The following is a 17418-nucleotide window of genomic DNA, read 5'->3' on the forward strand; positions in this document are numbered from 1 at the left end:
CTCCCCATGTTTTCAGCACATCGTTTGCTGAACTGCAAACATCAAAGCATCTGCTGCCAGTGCCATGCTGTAATTAGGAAACAATACTATTAAACCTAATTCCCATCTCTGCTTTCTTTTCATCTCTCCTCCTCCTTGTTCCTCTGTTCTCTTCCCTTTGCAGTGTGTGGCCTTTGGAGTGCATGCTGATGAGCTGTTGTTTGGTCTAATCTGCAGCACTTGTTAATGGGGTTGTTCATGTGGGTTTTAACCACCTGCTCCCTGTTGGCTTCTCCCAGGTCCCTGCCACAAGGCTGGTCCGGTTCCTCTGCATCAGAGCCCATTGCAGAAGTGCTGGGGTTTGTGCTCGTCTCTAATCCAGATGTTCATGGGCACAGGCTTCACAGCCTGTGTTGAGACTGCCCAAATTCACGTGCTGTGCTGTGAGGTGCAGAGAGGGACCAGTGCAGCTCCATGGGGTGTCTGCGCTGCCATGGTTTTGGGGGTAAATCACTGCATGTAAGCATCAAGGCCAGGTTGGACGGCGCTTGGAGCAAGCTGCTCTAGTGGAAGGTGTCCCTGCCCGTGGCAGGGGGTTGGAACTGGAGGAGCTTTAAGGTCCCTTCCAACCCAAACCATCCTATGATTCTGTGATAGCTTTGTACCCAGCTATATATCCTTCCCCACGGTTGTTTCCCACAGGAGCAGGGCCTGATTTGGCAGCAAACCCTATGATTTCTCCCATCCAAGACATCCAGCTGGCAACACTGGATGCTGCGTGCTCACTGTCACATTTTGCAAGGATTTTACCTTCAAATCATGCATCCTCCAGTCAACTTTCAAGCCTAAAGTGTGGGCACAACACCCACAGATGCAACTCCCTTTGTCAAATGGGTTGAGTGGGAAGAAGTAGATGGGAGTTGGGAAGGAATGGAGGTAAAGGAAGGGACAGGGAGAGTTGGGTGGCCCAAGGGCAGAGATGTCCCTGGAGCTGAGATCTTGTGGAGTTACTGGGGTAGAGAAATGGAGTCTCCACTCTGCAAGACAAAGGATGACTTACACTTCTTTAATATATACTTTAAGCTTAATGGGTCACAGCAGGGCTGTAGGAGTTGAGTTCTATTTATACACGGCACTCCAGAGCATGCCAAGATGCCATTTCAACCCAAATTCAAAGGCAAAGCCCCTTTCCATGCTCTCTGGAGCATAACAGCAACACAGGGACGGAAACCAGCTACAAGTTACTGCTGGGGAAGCAGCTGGAATCAGACAGAACACATCTGGGGTGTGAGAGCACCGTTCCCCTCCGGTCAATGGCCAGATGTTTGGATGGGTCAGACTGACTCCTTCCTGGGAGCAGAGCTCTCTCTGCACAGCAGATGGTTTAGATTATGTTTAGAAAGGTCTCTCTCATTTTAGTATCATTTCAGTGTAGGAATAGAAGGAAAGATCTAGAAGCTGAGGTTACTTTCAAAGAGGCAGCTAGTAGTAAGTAAAAAAATAACAGAAGTGCATTGAAGACATTTGTACCATGTAACGTGAGACATTTCCTACCTAACCTTCTCCTTTTGTCGAGCACTGTGTTTTCGGCTGGATGAGAACCTCCGTCTCCATACCATGTGCCATCAGCTCAGAGCCAGGTACTAGAAGAGCTGCAGACAGTAATTTGCCAAGCACAATGCTGCCTTTGAACCTAGTAGCTTGCAGACAATAATACTCTTTAACATGCTAATAGATAGTATTGTTCTTCAGATGTCTGACATTTATAGCAATACAATATCAGCATGCCAGGAATAGGCGCAACTTCCTAAGGCAAATGCTGGGGAAGTAAAGGGATGGAACGGGAATTAATATATGAGATTTGTGACTGAATTTCACTTTAGGTTTCCTTCAATTGCTGCTGCTTCCTTCCTATATTTCAGAACTGATGAGGTCCCTGAAAGGTAATTCACTAAAAAAACCAAACCCAAACAAAAACCCAGCATAAATATAGCAGCAAACATCGCTGGGCTGTAAATCAGCATCATCCACTGGGAAGCTTTGCTGGCTGGTATCCAAATGACAAATCAGAGCCAGGCCTTAGTGGCCCTGTTTAGTATCAGAGAGGCGATAGGCAGGAATGTCTGCCTGGAGATGTTTGCTTGGAGTAGATGAATTATTAATCAACTTATTGTTATTTATTATTGTTCTTAAACAGCCTGCCTCCCTGAGCGTGTTAAAATGGATTTCAGGCTTTCCTTATTATGCCTAACAAGCATTTGTGCCCAGATGTGTAGAGAGGCGATGTTACTGTAAGGAATGGTACCTAAATCCCCCATGTAAGATGCACAGAGGGGAATCTGTGGATATGGGGCAGCAGGTAAGGATTAGAAACCTCATTTCTGTGTGTATCCCTGCCCACCAGAGGATGCTGCTTGTTTCCTTGAGTCAAGCATCTTTCCAATGGCCACCCAACCCGTAATACTGTTGGAAAACCTGCAAGGAGAAGGCATGCAGCAGCTCTAAAGGGGAAGCCACAAGGTGAGATGGATGCTGAGGTACAAGGGAGACAGCAGAGCTAGTGTTTGACCCCCAAATCCAGGAGACTCCTTCCATAGATCATGTCCTCCCATGCATCCAAACCACATTCCCAATGAAGACGGGGCCTTGAGGAATAGCAAGCCTTACAGTTTTGGTGCTAGTTCTTGGCTGGGACGGGAGCAGAACTGTTGCCATGATGTCTACTGAACAAATATGTGCTACTGCTGCTCTTGCTTGTCTTTACAGTTTGGAGGAGATGCAGATGGCCCTTTAAAAGATGCAGGCAGTAAGGCCTGCAACTTCTCCAGAGTGGTTTTATTCTCCCCCTCTTTTTCCAAGCTACTTGGCTCCCTACAGTAATTAATATTATCTAATGGGGTGAAAAGCAAAGCCAAGCCTTCATATTTGAGATTATTCACACAAACAGAAATGTAAACAGCTGTCTGAGGGAGAAGGAAGAGATGGGCTCTGAGACAGGACCCCGCAGGAATGAGCAGCCTGGAGCCATAACAAAAGCCTGCACTGGGATATTTGATGCCCGCTGGATACAAATAGGAGATGCTGTGCAGCATCCTCATCAATGAGGCCACCAGCAGCCCCAGGGTCTCCATCCAGGGGTATAACTCTGGAGCATCTCAGCTCCCATAGAACTTGCTCCTCTCCACTGCTGTGATTTATCTCCCTGCCCATCTGTATGGCTTGCTCTAGCTCAAGGACTCATGTGAGCACAAGGAGAAGGGTATCCCAACCTGAACTGCAGCCCTTTAGTTTCAGATCTATTCCTAGATAATGGAGAATGGGATCACAAAGGAGGGTGATTTCAGAAAACATGAAGAGAATGAGAGGGGCAGATCATTAGCTTGGCTCCATGAGGGCAAGTGGCTCTGGTCAAAGACAGCCCTAAGAGAGGCCCCAGTAGCCTGGAAAAGCTCTGTAATGAACTGGGCTGCAAGCTGATGCATTGTACAGTTTTGGAGGAGGCATTAGCTTTGAAACCAAGCAGATAACCTCATGAGGAGTTAATGAAGCATTTCCCTTTGTGTTCCCCTGCCTTTCTCCCTTCACTTGCCCTGCAGGCACAGGATCCCTCTCCTGCAGCTCTGTGTTATTTATCCTGACTTTGCTTAGATCTCCAAACGGGGCTTTTCCTCCTATGGTGTTTATAAAGACTGGGTTGTTTTTTCAAGAGATTGAACAACAAAAGTTTTGCTGCTGATGCTGAGGGAAAGCTTGTGGAGCTGCTTGGCTGGTGCCTGTGTCCTGCAGGGAATGGGGATAGGAGCAGCGGGGTGGGAGCAGATGGGGAAGGCAGAGGAGGAGAAGGTGACCACAGGGAGACCACTCCAAAGGAGCTGGGAAACAGCACGGAACAGCATGTGATCCTGCCCATTGCAGAGGAGCATGGACAAGGGAGTGATGGAAACACTGACAGCTAAAGGGGGAGGTTGGATTTGCTCACAAACATGTGGCTCTGGGTTGAGCACTACAAGGGGGTCAAAGGAGGCTGTACTGCAGAAAGGGGGGATTTCTCTTTGGCTCTGTGGGTTTGAGAAGGATGTTGCTGGGTTTTGGGCAGTGAACATCTGTGCTTACGGCACACCAAGGAGCCTCAGATGCAGGGGAATGGCAGAGCCCTGTGTTTGCATTAAGCAGAGAGACAAAGACGTGGTATTAAGAAGAGAAAGATCCACGTTACTCCTTCCCTTTGGGATGGCTCAGCCACCACCAACTCAGTGGCTTGAGTCCCTCAGCCACTTGAATGCAATAATCAAATAGCTCATTAGTGGTCTTGTACTCAGGGTGTTCAGTAACAAGGCTCCTATAGAAGCCGGGGCTATTGCTCTTGCCTTAGACACACGGCAATAATAATAATAGTGAGCTTAATAATAGCAGTGGGAAAGTCTTGGGAATACCAGCCACACACTTTTTACTGCATGCAGGTTTTGCAGTTAATGATCTTGACATGAGTTTTGGCTGGAAAAGGGGGCGAATCCTACCCCCCATGTACATTCATAGCTCTTTGGAAATGGCATCTCCTTCTCTCCCCCCAGCCTGGCTCACTGTGTGGTTGGGCATCCAGATTAAATGAGTTTCTGAAGTCTCAGAGGAAATTTGGGAAGAATCCACTTTTTAGGAGGTTTTGCTTCAAGCACAAGGCATTGGAGATGTTTTATGATGAGAAAATCCCTTCTGAGCCAGCATCTCCCCTTCAGGTGAAGAGATGATGGTGACTCTTGTACTGCCACCCATCCAAGGCCTTGGTGCCCCATAAGATCTGGTGAACAAAATAGCTCACATGCCTGTGCTGATTCTCACAAGGGTGAATTTCATCATATCTCAGCCTCCTCATGGTGAAGTCTTGGTAGCAGAGCCAGAGGATTTCAACACAGTGCTCTGCTGGCTGTATTCCGTATCCATTCACCTTCAATGTTGTCTGCTATGGACAGAGCAGTTGGGTATCTGAGAGCTGGCAAGGGCTCTTCTTCCAGCTGGGAGGAACATTGGAAAGTTTCAACATTCCCTGTAAAAGTGAGGCTGGAAAAACGAATTTGTGCTTGGCCAAACAGGTTTTAATAAATGAAAACTTTTTTTTGTTTTCAGGAGGGTTCATTTTCTGTTCTAAAATCAGAGGTGAAAAACAGCTTCAAAATGGGAAAACTCAAGGTAAGTCATTCCACAAGTCTGGGAAGAGGAAGCTGTGTTTCTCTTTCTGTCCCTGACACGATGCTCCTGTGAAATGACCACGATCTTTCGGCGTTCGTGTTTTGACACTCTTGCGTTGATGACTGTGTTGAAGTGATTTTTCCCAGCTCTCACCCCCGTTTAAATCAGTCCCATCTCTGCTGTTGCAGGCGGTACAGGCGAGACGCTGTGGGCACCATCACCATGGATATTCCTTGCATAGACACGGTGGTGCCAACAGAGAAGCTGTGCATGGTAGGGAACGCACTTTATGTAACTTCCTGGCTGTGGGAGTGTTTCCCAGGTTGATGTTAAAGTCACTGAGCAGATCTCCTGGCTGCACAAAGCTGGGGATGGGAAGCTCAGATCCAGCTTAGTGCAGCCAAAATACGGGTCTGATCCTTAAAACCACTCTATTACTCCACAAGTTATAGATGGGGCCTCCCGGTTGCTCTCTATCACCCATGAGGCAAGTTCATCCCAATCTCATTGAGGACCCTGCATGTGCTGAGGGGCTCTCCCAGCGCCTCCATGGGCTTTCCATGTCTCTGACTTCAACCTCTAGCTCGGCGTGCAGCCCTACACAGCATCCTTCCCTGCTTGCTCATAGCTGTGGTGTGAGTAATCTGCCCCGATGCTCCCTAGCTCATCATGGAGCCTCTTGTGCCAACAAGAACAGGGTCAGGAATTGCTGCTGCCTTCACAGCTCCAGCTTGATTGCTCCCTGTTGGGTTCAGGCCTGAAGTGAGCCAGGATGTGGCCTTTTTTCTCCCTGGGGAACAGCAGCATTTTGTGGATACTGCTCCAGCAAATGGGTTTGGAAGAAAAATGGAGTGGAATAACCCTCTTGTAGCACAGAGTGCGATGGGGCAATCACGACACTTTCTCTCTAGGGCAATGTCTATGTGAACTGCTGTGCTTTCTCTCTGTATCACAAGCTCTAATCAAACTAAATTTACACATGGAAGCTATTTAGCTGGTAGATCCTGATCATTCCCCTGAGTCCATGTCTGTGTCCTTGGGGATGAGCTCACCCCAGGGATGCAGCAGGGCTGATACCACCTGCAGGCACTGGAGATCTCATGGGGGTAGGTATTAGGGAAATGCTACCACTAAGAGAGTTGACAAATAAAACCTCAGGATGTGCTCATAAAGCTGGGAAGTCTCCCATCTCCTTCTGTTTTGGAGATCAGGAAGCAAAGCATGGAGGAGCATTGCTGGTCTAGAGAATGGCCTCTCCTTTAGAACCCAATGTTGGATGCTCTGGATGGAGGGGAGAACACCTGAGCTGAACCAGCTCATTTCATGCCTGGTGAAACACCTGAACAAGCCACCCTTGGCTGCCTCTGGGGCTTGGGAAGGCAGCCTTTGAATTCAACACCCTTCTGCTGCCCTGAAACCAACAAGGGCCTTGTTCACTTCTGGGCAGCTGAATTTACACCTGTATAAATCCAGCCCCCATCCACCCTGACACGAGGCACCACCAGTGCTGTTATTCCACTAAACCGGAGCAAAATGGCTCTCTTTTGTTCCCCTTTTCATGAACCCTGCGTGGTTAATCGCAGACTCGAGCCTGCAGGTGGGAAGCGGGTTGTGTTCCCAGGACAGCGTGTTTCCTCCAGTGGCCGTGCCACTTTTCACCTTTCTCTTCATGCCTTAAGTACACATTTCTTTGAGGTGATGGACACAAGGAAATACGTTACCAAGGCAATGGAAAAAACAGGCTCCAAATTACATAGTTCTTCTCCAGCAGGACTTGGAAGAGACGGGGGGAGTCAAAGGCAGAAGTTACTATTGAATTCATGAGCTGCATGAGGCTGGTGTGGAGCTTTGTGTACCCCCACTGCTAACTTTGGCAATAATCATTCCCCATGTGGGCATTTTGCTCTCTTCTGCATTATTGGATGGTTTTTGTGGGCACAATCCCAGCGGGATGCTCTGCACAGCATCCCTTCTGCCCCACGTATTGGTTTGAGGCTGTGCACTGGGGAGCCCAGCAGCAGACCCGCAGGTCCTGGCACTGCTGTTCAATGGGGTGACACCAGCAGAGCACTGGGGACAAGGGCGATGTCTGGAGCACGCCTGCTCTGTGTTCCACTGCCTTTGACTTCTGAACATGGCACCTATAGGAACCAGGAGTGGGAATGCTAAGTGAGCCCTTATCCCGCCTGCTGTCCAGACACCTTCTCATGGACCAGGGATGTAATTGCCACCCCTTGAGCCCTCAGCAGGAGCCAGGCACCATTACCCGGTCATGCCCCACAAACAGGACTGTCCCTCTGTCTGGAGACTGCTGTCACATCCTGCTCAGAGCCCCATTCCCCCCCATAACACAATGCTTTCAGTGAGAGCACATGGCTGCAGGCAGGAGGCAGATGTTGCACAGCTGTGCGCTGCGTGGAGCAACACTGACATGCAGCGGTCGGCTGCTGCCATCCCTCCCTGCCTCCCCCTGCCCATCCCACGGGCCATCCACATCAGAGGGATGGACACAGGCCAAGCTTCGCATCGCTTCCCAAGATTTTAGCTGTTTCCCAGGGGGAAAGAGCATCCTAGTAATCTTCCTCACACAAAGTGGTGTTTGCCACACAGAAATCACCTGCTGGTCAAAGAGGAGGGAATTGGCAGCAGCAATCCAGCAAGAAGCATTTGTTTTCCAGCGTGTTACTTATATGTCTTTAAAGTTGTCCCATGATGCCATTATAAGTGACTTGCAGCCCACAGGATGCTGATGGACAGCTATTCCCAGATGGAAAAGTGTGTGTATATGCTATAGCTGCAACTGGGAAAGGAAATGAATGTGGGAAGGGTTGAAGATGTTTCAGTTCCCAGAAGCTATGGGTGTTATGAGAGCTTGGCCACACCACGGCCTGCCAAAAACCAATCCCTTTTATCAGTGCTGGTTTGGTTTGAAACCTGGGCAGGGAAATGGGATAAGGTTGGGGCTATGCTGTCACTGTGCTGCCAAGCACATGTTCAAGGTAACGTCAGCTCATGTGGTACCTGGATATGACCCAGGCTGTGGCCAGGTGCCTCAGTCGTCTGCACTGGGGTCTTTAGACTTGAATTCAGGCATGGATGGATATATGGATGGATGGATGGATGGATGGATGGATGGATGGATGGATGGATGGATATATGGATGGATGGATGGATGGATGGATGGATGGATGGATGGATGGATGGATGGATGGATGGATGGAATGATGGATGGATGGATGGATGGATGGATGGATGGATGGATGGATGGATGGATGGATGCTGCCACCCTTGAGCACCAAAAGGCAAGGAGCAGTGATGACAGGGAATGAGAGAAAAGAAACAATAGGGAAATTGTAATATCTGATGCAAGAAAGAAATCCCCCTTTTGCCAGGTCAACATTTAGCAGACCATGCACTTACAGTAAAAGACCAGCAGATGCTGTTATAGCCTGAATACATGTGAAATCAGAGCAGTTCAGTGAGGAACACTTAGGAAGGAAGACGAGTCTTAGAAGAGAGTCTGCTTTAAGCTATTTTGGCTCTGTATAAGAATTCAAGGAGGGTTGTGTGATGCTTTAGCCAGAAGACTGAATGAGATTCTTGGATGCATGAGAAGGGAAACAGTGAGAAGGAGCTGGGAGAGGATTTTACCTTGTTATGGGACTGTGGAGACTGATTTGGGAATTCTGCATCCAGTTCAGGTGTCTGCATTTAAGAGAGGGTGACGGAGAGTGCTGAAAAGAGCTACAAAAATGATTGAAGAACTGGAGAAACATCCTGAGAGGGGGAGAACTGGAAGCCCTCCATCTGTTTGCATTATTAAGAAGAGAGGTTGAGAGGTGGCTTGATGACAGTATATGAATGCCTTCACAGGGAGGAAAGAGCAGGCATCACAATTTCTGTAGTCTAGCAGGGGAGTGGGAAACACAAATGGATGGCTGGAAGCAAGAGCCAGATGAAGTTAAACTGGGAATTAATCATCTCCAGTGTTTAAAAAGCCCCATCAGGACCAATATTTTGGAACAAAACCATAGGAAAATGGTGGTTTTCTTCATTCTCAGTGTTCTGAAGTAAAGACCGGGGTCTTTTCTGAAAGACCTGGGCTAGCCAAGGCACAAGCTAGCACGTAATGGCTTAATGCGGAGACCACTGGGTTAAAGTGATTGCATGGACACGCTCAGCATTGCAGTGGGATCCAAAAGGATGCATCAGCACATCGGTTTGGGCTTATCCACCAGGCTTCTGAGCAGGGCAAGTGAAGAATGTTAACGGGGGAGCGAGGATGTAGTCAAGAAAAGAAAGAGGGGAAAAATCCATCATAGGGTTTTATTTTGCTTATTGGCTTTTAATAAAAGAAGGAATAAACCAGGAGCCTCGACACCGAGGTCTGAGTAACGTTGGTGTATGGCTGGACAGAATAACCCCATGTGAGTGGACAAATAGCTGTCCTGATTGAACGAAGTCAGGTTCAGAAGGGGTTTTGCTGCCCTGGGGTACAATGTACTGGTGATGACAGCCCGGAGGCCCTTCCGAGTGGAAACACCAGGTCTGCCTTTCAGAGGGTGGGATTTTCCCTACCCTGGGCTCACATCTGGTCTTTTGTTCTGGACAATGGGAAGGCCCCTTCCTCTGCTCCTGCTGCTGTGCCTGGCGCTGTTCCCACCGGCTCAGCCGATCCCGCTGCCTGCTCCAGGCTCCTTCCATCCACCTGCTTGCCTGCATCTCTGCTCCTAGAGGCTGAGGGCAGCTGGATGTGGTTGGATTTGGGATGTGGTGGTGGCTGGTTGTGGCTTCTCCTCACAGTGATGAAGCTCAGCCCCAAGCATTGATGGAGAAGCAGAAGTAAGAGGTCTTGCTTTGCCGGCTGATGGATTGTCCAGGGTTAGAGCTGAAACAGGCCCTAAATGTCCCATCTGCACCTCTGTGAATATCAAGGGCCTTCTGTCCTGCGTTCAGCCCAAGACTTCCCTAAGTCATGCAAGTGATGCAGGGCTTGGCAGCTGAAATGGTCAAACGCTGACAGCATCTCATCCCAAATGCTGTGCCGAGCTGGGCTTTGGTCCAGCCTGATCCCAGCTCCAGCTGCATCCCCGCTCCTGGTGTGATGCTGCAGCATCGGTCCCCAGCCTTGTTGGAGCCTCCTGGGGATGCATTAAAAGAAACACTATTAAATCAAACCAAAACTGGCCTTGAGTGGTTTGGGACAGAGCTTGGGATGTGGGGAGAGCATCTGGCTCGTGTGGCCAGACCCTTGCATTAGGTAATGTGGGAACAGCAGTTTAATTTGGACAGCCCCCCCATCCCTTATCCCCTCCTGCCCCATATCTCAGGCAATAATACGCTTTCAATATCCAGTGTGAAAAACCCCAAGCCATGGAGTGAAAGGCATACATATGTCTGTGGCAGAAAGCAAGAGAGACTGAGAGTGTTACTAGTGCTTTAGGGTGGGTAAGAGCAGGAGATTTGCTGAAGGCATCGGGAAGAAAAGCCCTTTTTCAAAGGAATTGTATAATCCCTAATAGCTCAGTGTCTCACGCTCAAGGACTTGCCTTCACGATCAGCTGTTGAACAATGAGAGGATTTGCTGCTCTGTTCTGTGGATGTGCAGTACAGAACCCTTCCCGCACTGCTTTTCTAAGTGTTATTTAAAGGGATGCTCCTCTTTTCCTACCCACTATCAGGGTTGTCTGTGCCCCACATGCATGGAAATAAAAGGGGAGCAGAAAGTACCTGCCGTGGAGTGGTGCCCCTTGGAGTCTAATGCAGCATCCCCATAGCCAGGGACTGGGGAGAGGGCTCCAGGATGATGCTGAGGGCTGCGCTGGACAGGAAACATCCAGAGGCTTATTTCAGGCTGTGTCAAAGGCCAAAAAACCCCTCTGGATATGAGACAAGGTGTGTGTGGTGGAGAGAGAATTAGTTGGGGTGTCGACGTGGACACTGTGTGTATCTGGTGTGGGAAAATGTGTGTGTGGATGCCTGGGATGGGATAAGATAGGAAGGAGACTGGGTGTATGAGAGAGGGGAGGTGGGATGGGGTGGCCACACATGTGTACACGTATGATATGTGTGTGCAAGAGGGGAGTGGGAAGGACAATCTACATGTGGGAGCCTGGAGCTCAGCTCCAGCTCTTCTGTCAGGGAAGGTTAGAAAGGGTTTCAGTGGCAGTGATTTTTATTGGCGAGCACAGATTTGCTGAAATCAAACCATTTTTGTGGGAACACGTAGGAAATTATTGACGGGGAGAAAAATCTGAGCCATTCATTTTGACCTCCAGAGAATAATCTTTTTCCCAAAGCGTTTCATTGCAACAAATTGCTCGGTTTAGTTTTGACATTACCACTCAGATGAATTTCATTCCAACCCTCCACATGTGCGAGCTGCCGGCTCCTGGGCTGCACTCAGCAGGGTGCTCGCAATGCAGCACTTGAGCTACACTGAAACACCCTCCTTTGTTTAACAGGGCAAATGCAACCCTTCCCAATCAATAGGAATTTGGGATGGACAATAGGATTTGGAGATGAAAACACATTTGAAAGTGCCACAATGGCCCATGGAAGAAGAAACTGTAGTCTCTGAACAATCTGAGTCAGCAGCATGGAGCATATCCCTTTCCTACTCAGCCCTTTTGGTCCAACCTCTGGGACAGGCAATAATAACAAATGCACTAGGCAATTTATTCAGTCTTTCACATTTGTAGGACCTTTTTGACTCAGAGAAGAGCTTAGCTTTATATTTGTATGACCTTGACGTGCTTAAAGTTGAGCTGCTCTTTAAGCGTGTGCAGAACTGGGGCCTATTATCGGTGCGTATACCACCACCGTGTCCTGCTCCCTGCTTCCTACATTCCCCCCCCCTGCTTAACAGGGAGGTTTGGCTGCTGATGCATTTATTTGCAGTGATGACAGACCTAACACTGGGTGTGTTTATGCTCGTGGTAGGAGTGGTGGTAGCTGTGGCACAAAGTGTGTTGCAGCCCCATTGGCAAAGGATGTGACTTCTGCTGCTGTCTGGAAGTTGCAAGAAAGATGCTGGATGTTGTTATTCCATCACTGTGGTTGCTATCTGCAAATGATACAGGTGTGTGAGCCCATGAAGGCTGCCGGTGGCTCATGGCTGGGGCTAAGGGATACCCGTTCCCTTCCCAAGAGGGTTTGCAGGAAGCAGGAGGGAGGGATGCTCAGGACTGCAGTGATGGGGCTATGATGGCCCATGACCAGATCAGTCAGCCAAAGGCACTTTTAAAGCAATGTCAGTGTTTCAGAGGCAAATAGAAGGGTAAATTCCCCAAGAGCACAGTGTGCAAAGCAACTGGACCCCAAGGAAAGAGGAGTTTGTCACCTCGCAGAGGCTCGGGGATGCTGCGGATGCTCTTCCTGCCCATCACGGTGGCGTCCTGGCTGCGCCCACCAAGCCCCACCACCGGCAGCCATACATATGCCTGCACAGAGATGAGTCTCCAAGCTCCATTTTTAATTCACTTGCTTTCATTTATATTCAAATCAGAGGATAAATGTAGGCAATGCGTGCGCTCCAGCTAAGGCAAGGCTGCTGCTTCAGAGCAACCACATAGAAGGTGCTTTATGCTTAAAATACATGGAGAAAGATGGAAACGCAGAGCTCTGCACTCTAAATGTTGTCTTCATGTTGTCAACATTGGCCTGGTCGTGAAAACAGGAAGATTTAGGAGAATTATTTGCACCCCAACACACGCTGCTGCTTACCTGGTTCCGGCAATGAAAATAAAGCCATTACTTCTGCTTCACGCTTGTGTTTTAAGTCAGTTCCTGCACCTCATGCCTGGGTCTGTAGAGGTGCTCCTGGGGATCTTGACTCTCAAACGCTCTTTATTTGATGATTTAAACGAATTATAAATATGCATGTGGAATAATGAAAACAGTCACTGAGGAGTTTCAAGTGATGCCTAAAGAATATCTTGATCGCCCTTAAATCAGGGCAGCACTTGACAGGGCTCTACAAAGGGAATGGAGGGCACATTCCTCAGGGGCAAGTCCTGCAAAGACCCATTGGGTCAGGCTCTGAAATGAAGCTCCCAGCATCGTGTGCAGCTCAGACTCACATTTAGAGCACAATTGTGTCCTAAAAGTGATCCTGATGTGCTTAAAACCGACAGTGCCCTTTTGCAGCGTGCTTTTAAGCAGCTGTATGTGAGCACCTACATGCACTGGCCAGGCTGTGCTGTACCTTTGCTCCTCGTCCCCTGAGGCAGATTTGTGCATCCCCATCATTTCCAGGCTCTGCCTACCCCAGAGCACATGGGGCTGTCAGCAGCCACCTAATACAGGTTGACTTAATGGGAGTTGCTGCTGGGCGCTTTGAAAATGAAATCTGTGGAGCAGATTCATTACTCCTGCATTAATGATAATTAAAACCCCCTAAATTTTCCTATGGTGACTTATGCTGGGTGTCGGAATTAACATCTCATTGAATTATCAAAGCTTTCAAGCAGTGGGTGGTTGGAGAGAGCGGCTTGGGGTTTGCAAATAGGTCAGAGAAAGAGCTGGCTGCTAAATATCGGATGGCAACTTTCCACTGGGGAGGAAAATCTTGCTGATGCGATGGAATGGGAACAATTCAGTGTGTGGGGATGTCGGTACCTTTAAAACCTATGCAAAAAGCAGGCATGAGGCTGGGCTGCCTGCTTGCAACCTGGGCTTCGCATAAGTCGTTCTCCAGGGATCCATCCCGCTCAGACGTGCGTTTCTCACCTTCTCATTGCAGAACGAAAGCACAAACAGAAAGGAAGAACGAACCTTTTGGTGGCACGGTGCCAGCCCAGGTCTGCTCTGTGCCCTTGGCATCCCCAAATGAATCCCCTGAAAGCAGCCAAAGGCTTTTTGGGAGCTTCTTTATCTGGGGTGCAGCCGGGGATGGTTTGGGGCCGGGGATGAGGAGCTCTTGCATCTCTACTTGACATCAACAGGGGGAGCGGTGAGTCCTGCTGAAGCTGTCCCTGTGCAGGGCCCGGGAAGTGCCCGCATCCTCCAGCCCCTTCCTCCAGCATCTTCCATGGCCATTCCACAGCCTTTCCCACAGCTCTGGCGGCTGGTGGTGGCTTCCATCAGTGTTAGAATTCACCTTGGGGTTTCCACCCCTGTCGCCACCAGGATGTGGGGTTACCGTGAAGGCTCCGGGCTGTGTGACCACCTACACAGCAGAAACAGTTTCAGTTTTGCAGCTCTTTATAGTAATCCTCATGATAAGGCAGCACTGAAATCACCGAGCTGGGCAGAAGGAGGCTCTGGTTTTGCATGTGATACCCCATCCAAGGGGTGGCTGGAGGTGGAGGATGGATGGAGGAGGGTCCATCCTTTGGCTGCTGGGGCTGTGTAGTTTCCATTTAAAACTGAGGAATCTCTGTGCTCCAGGCAACTCTTCCCTTAACAATCATTCCCCTGCTTGGCTTCTCCCTTCCCGTTCCCATAGACAATAACCTCGTGTGAATCGCTGGAGGAGAGGCTTGATCGGCAAACCATCTTCCCTCTGTGCCAGCTGGATTCCCCCTGATCAGAGGGATTCTTCACTCCCCATGGGAAGCGACAGGCTGACAATGATCATGAAAAGCAGATCTCAGAAGGGTTTGTCTCCATGGGGGAAATGGCACAGCTTAACTGCTGGGGAATAATAAATGTATTCTTATGCAGGAATAAAGTCCCGTTTATTTCTGAGAAGGGGATGGGTGTGTGGGAAGAGCAGTGAGTTACTGCAGATTAATCAGCCCACAGCAGCTATGCCCTTGCAGGCAACCCCTAAATATTGTGCTAGAGAAGGACTCGCAGCCCAGACCATGCAGTGGGTGATGGTGGGACTGTCTAATGCTGAAGAGACACTTGTCAGCAGATGATGTCAATGAGAGGTGATGCAGACGCTCATTGCCACACACACCTCTGGGCAGGGACGGGCAGCGCAGAGCCACCATGCCCACAGTGCCCTGCACCATCCCACAGCGGGATGCATGGGGATGGCAGCTGCCCGTAGGGCTCCATGGTGCTCGGCACACCTCAGCATGTAGCCACGTGCCTTTGTGTTGATCAGAGTAGTGTTTACCATGCTGCCTGCATCCTCCTCCAACGCACATGAACCAGCCATCACCCAGGCGGGTACCATGAAGAACTGATGTATTTGTCACTGTGCTGCCCAGCCGGGATGGGGGGGGGGATTTGGCCACGGTCACTCCCTGTGCCCATGCCCAGCAGGACCAGCCGGGATGCTCCCCCAGCTTTCATTGTCCCTATGGATGGGTGGGAATCGGCTCCAGCCGGATGGAGAGCACGAAGGGGAGCGGGTCATGGAGGTGTGGAGGTGGGCAGGGGATGGAGGTGGCTGCCTGCGGGGTCGCGCTGAGCTTTAGGGGGGTACCCCCAGCCTCTGGTCCCCTCCAGGGACCTGGAGCGCTGCGAGCATCACTCCATCGGCATGGAGCCGCCGCAACGGGCTCCCGGCGCGGCCCCGCGGATTTGCAAAACGGCGGGGGGGGGGGGGAAGATTGGTGGGGGGGGTGGTTTAATTTTTAAACTAAAAAATATTAAAAATAATCAAAACCATGACTAATTAAAGATTACATTGAGAAGAGGGAACACCCGCACACACACAGGAACCGGGGTGCTCGGGGCGGTCCCTGCCCGCTCCCCGGCCTGGCACCAGCTCCGGTGGGTGCCGCCCCCCCCCTTCGCCACCCTCACAATGCCCGAGCCCGCCCCGCTCCCCGCTTAGCTCCGCCCCCTCCCACCGCTGATTGGCTCCGCCGCGCACAAAGAGGTACAAAGTTGCCGTCAGGTGGGGCGGGCGCCCTTCTGATTGGCTGTGGCGGGCGAGGGGCGGGGCTCAGCGGGCGCGGCGCTGTCAGCCGGGCCGGGGCGAGGCGAGGCGAGGCGGGTGCCGCCTGAGGGGCAGCATGGCCGGGTGAGGCGGGCGGGCGGGCGGCAGGGAGGGAGCCGGCGCTCCCCGGCCCCGCTGGGTGCAGGAGGCAGCCCCTGGGTGAATGAATGAGTGCATGGCGGAGCGCCGCGCCGCAGCATGAGGCACCGGCCGAGCACCGCGCCCGGGCTCGCCCTGCTCTGCCTCGCCGCCCTCCTGGCCGCCGCCGCCGCCGGGCTGCCCTCCAGCCCCGCGCCGCCCTCCGAGCCCGGCAGCGGTAGCGGCGGCCCCGCTGAGGGCAGCCCCGGCACCGCCGCACCGCCGCTCCGCACCCGCGGTACCACCGCGCCCGCCCGGGGCACCGCTCCGCCGCCACCGCCGGAGGAGGAGGAGATGGAGGCGGCGGCGGTAGCGGAGGAGGAGGAGGAGGAGGAAGAAGAGGAACAGGAGGAGGCGGCCGCGGGCAGCGGCCCCGCAGGTGAGCGCCTCACGCGTGTCCGTGTCCGTGCCCGGAGGGGAGCCGGGACGGGGCTGCCCGCTCGCTCCGCCGGCGGACAAAGGCGCGGCCGCGGGCGGCGGCTCCCCGGCCCCCCCCACCCCATCCCGGCCGCAGCGACCCCCGTGCGGGGCGGGAGGAGGCAGCCCCGGAGCTTCCGAGGCCGAGCGGGGCTGGGTTGAGGGGCAGCGACCCCCGCACGGGATGGATGGTGCGGGGTGGGCGGGCAGTGCCCGGGAGCCTTCGGCTGTGCCTGACTGGGTGCTGCAGGCGTTAGGGGTGGTTTTGGGGAGCGGCGGGGTGGGTGCTGGCTCCGGCTCCCCGGAGCATCCTTAGCGGCAGTGCGCTGTGCTCCCGGTGGAGGAGGTGAAGCCGCATCCTTCCCATCACAGTTGCATCGGGGTAGTGTCCAGCAGGGAGGATGCTGGCTTCGAGCATCACCGGGTGGGTGTCTTGGAGGCAGAGTTGGTTTGTGGGCATCAAGGTGTCCCACCTCCGTGTGCTGGCAGCAGAATGGTGTTAATGGTAACTTGGGGTCGCTGGGGCCCAAGTTCTTACCTGAGTCTGGAGATGCGCTTGTAGCGCATTGAGTGCTGTGAAGAGCCCACGCTGATGTGGTACCCGATGGGCATGCAAGGGATGAGAACCAAAGGGCTGCTTCTGTCCTGGGGGACATGGGTCTCAGTGCTGCCTGCTCAGGGCCTGGTCCTGCCCCTGTTGCTGTCTGGGGTCTTGTATAGACCAGAGGAAAGTGTTACTGTAGGGGGAATATATGGGATTGTCAATGGAGAGTGTGAGGAGGGATGAGGTAAAGGGCAGACAGGAGGGCTGTGCCCAGCTGAAGCTCTCACTGGATGTAGCACTGGATCGCCGCTTGCTC

General features: G+C 51.7%; 1 protein-coding gene across 1 annotated transcript in view; it reads left to right on the forward strand.

The window, feature by feature from the left end:
• The first annotated feature begins 16105 nt into the window (after positions 1-16105).
• MEGF9 (multiple EGF like domains 9) overlaps positions 16106-17418 on the forward strand; it is a 47870-nt gene continuing 46557 nt past the window's right edge. The window contains exon 1 of the mRNA XM_062640298.1: positions 16106-16520. Within this exon, the coding sequence (XP_062496282.1) occupies positions 16202-16520 (319 nt within the window). The 5' untranslated portion in view covers positions 16106-16201. The remainder of the gene's footprint in view (positions 16521-17418) is intronic.

Source organism: Pezoporus occidentalis, unplaced genomic scaffold (assembly GCF_034315485.1).
Source record: "Pezoporus occidentalis ecotype Australia unplaced genomic scaffold, CSIRO_AGI_Poc_V1 ctg64, whole genome shotgun sequence".
In the NCBI taxonomy this organism is placed as follows: domain Eukaryota; kingdom Metazoa; phylum Chordata; class Aves; order Psittaciformes; family Psittacidae; genus Pezoporus; species Pezoporus occidentalis.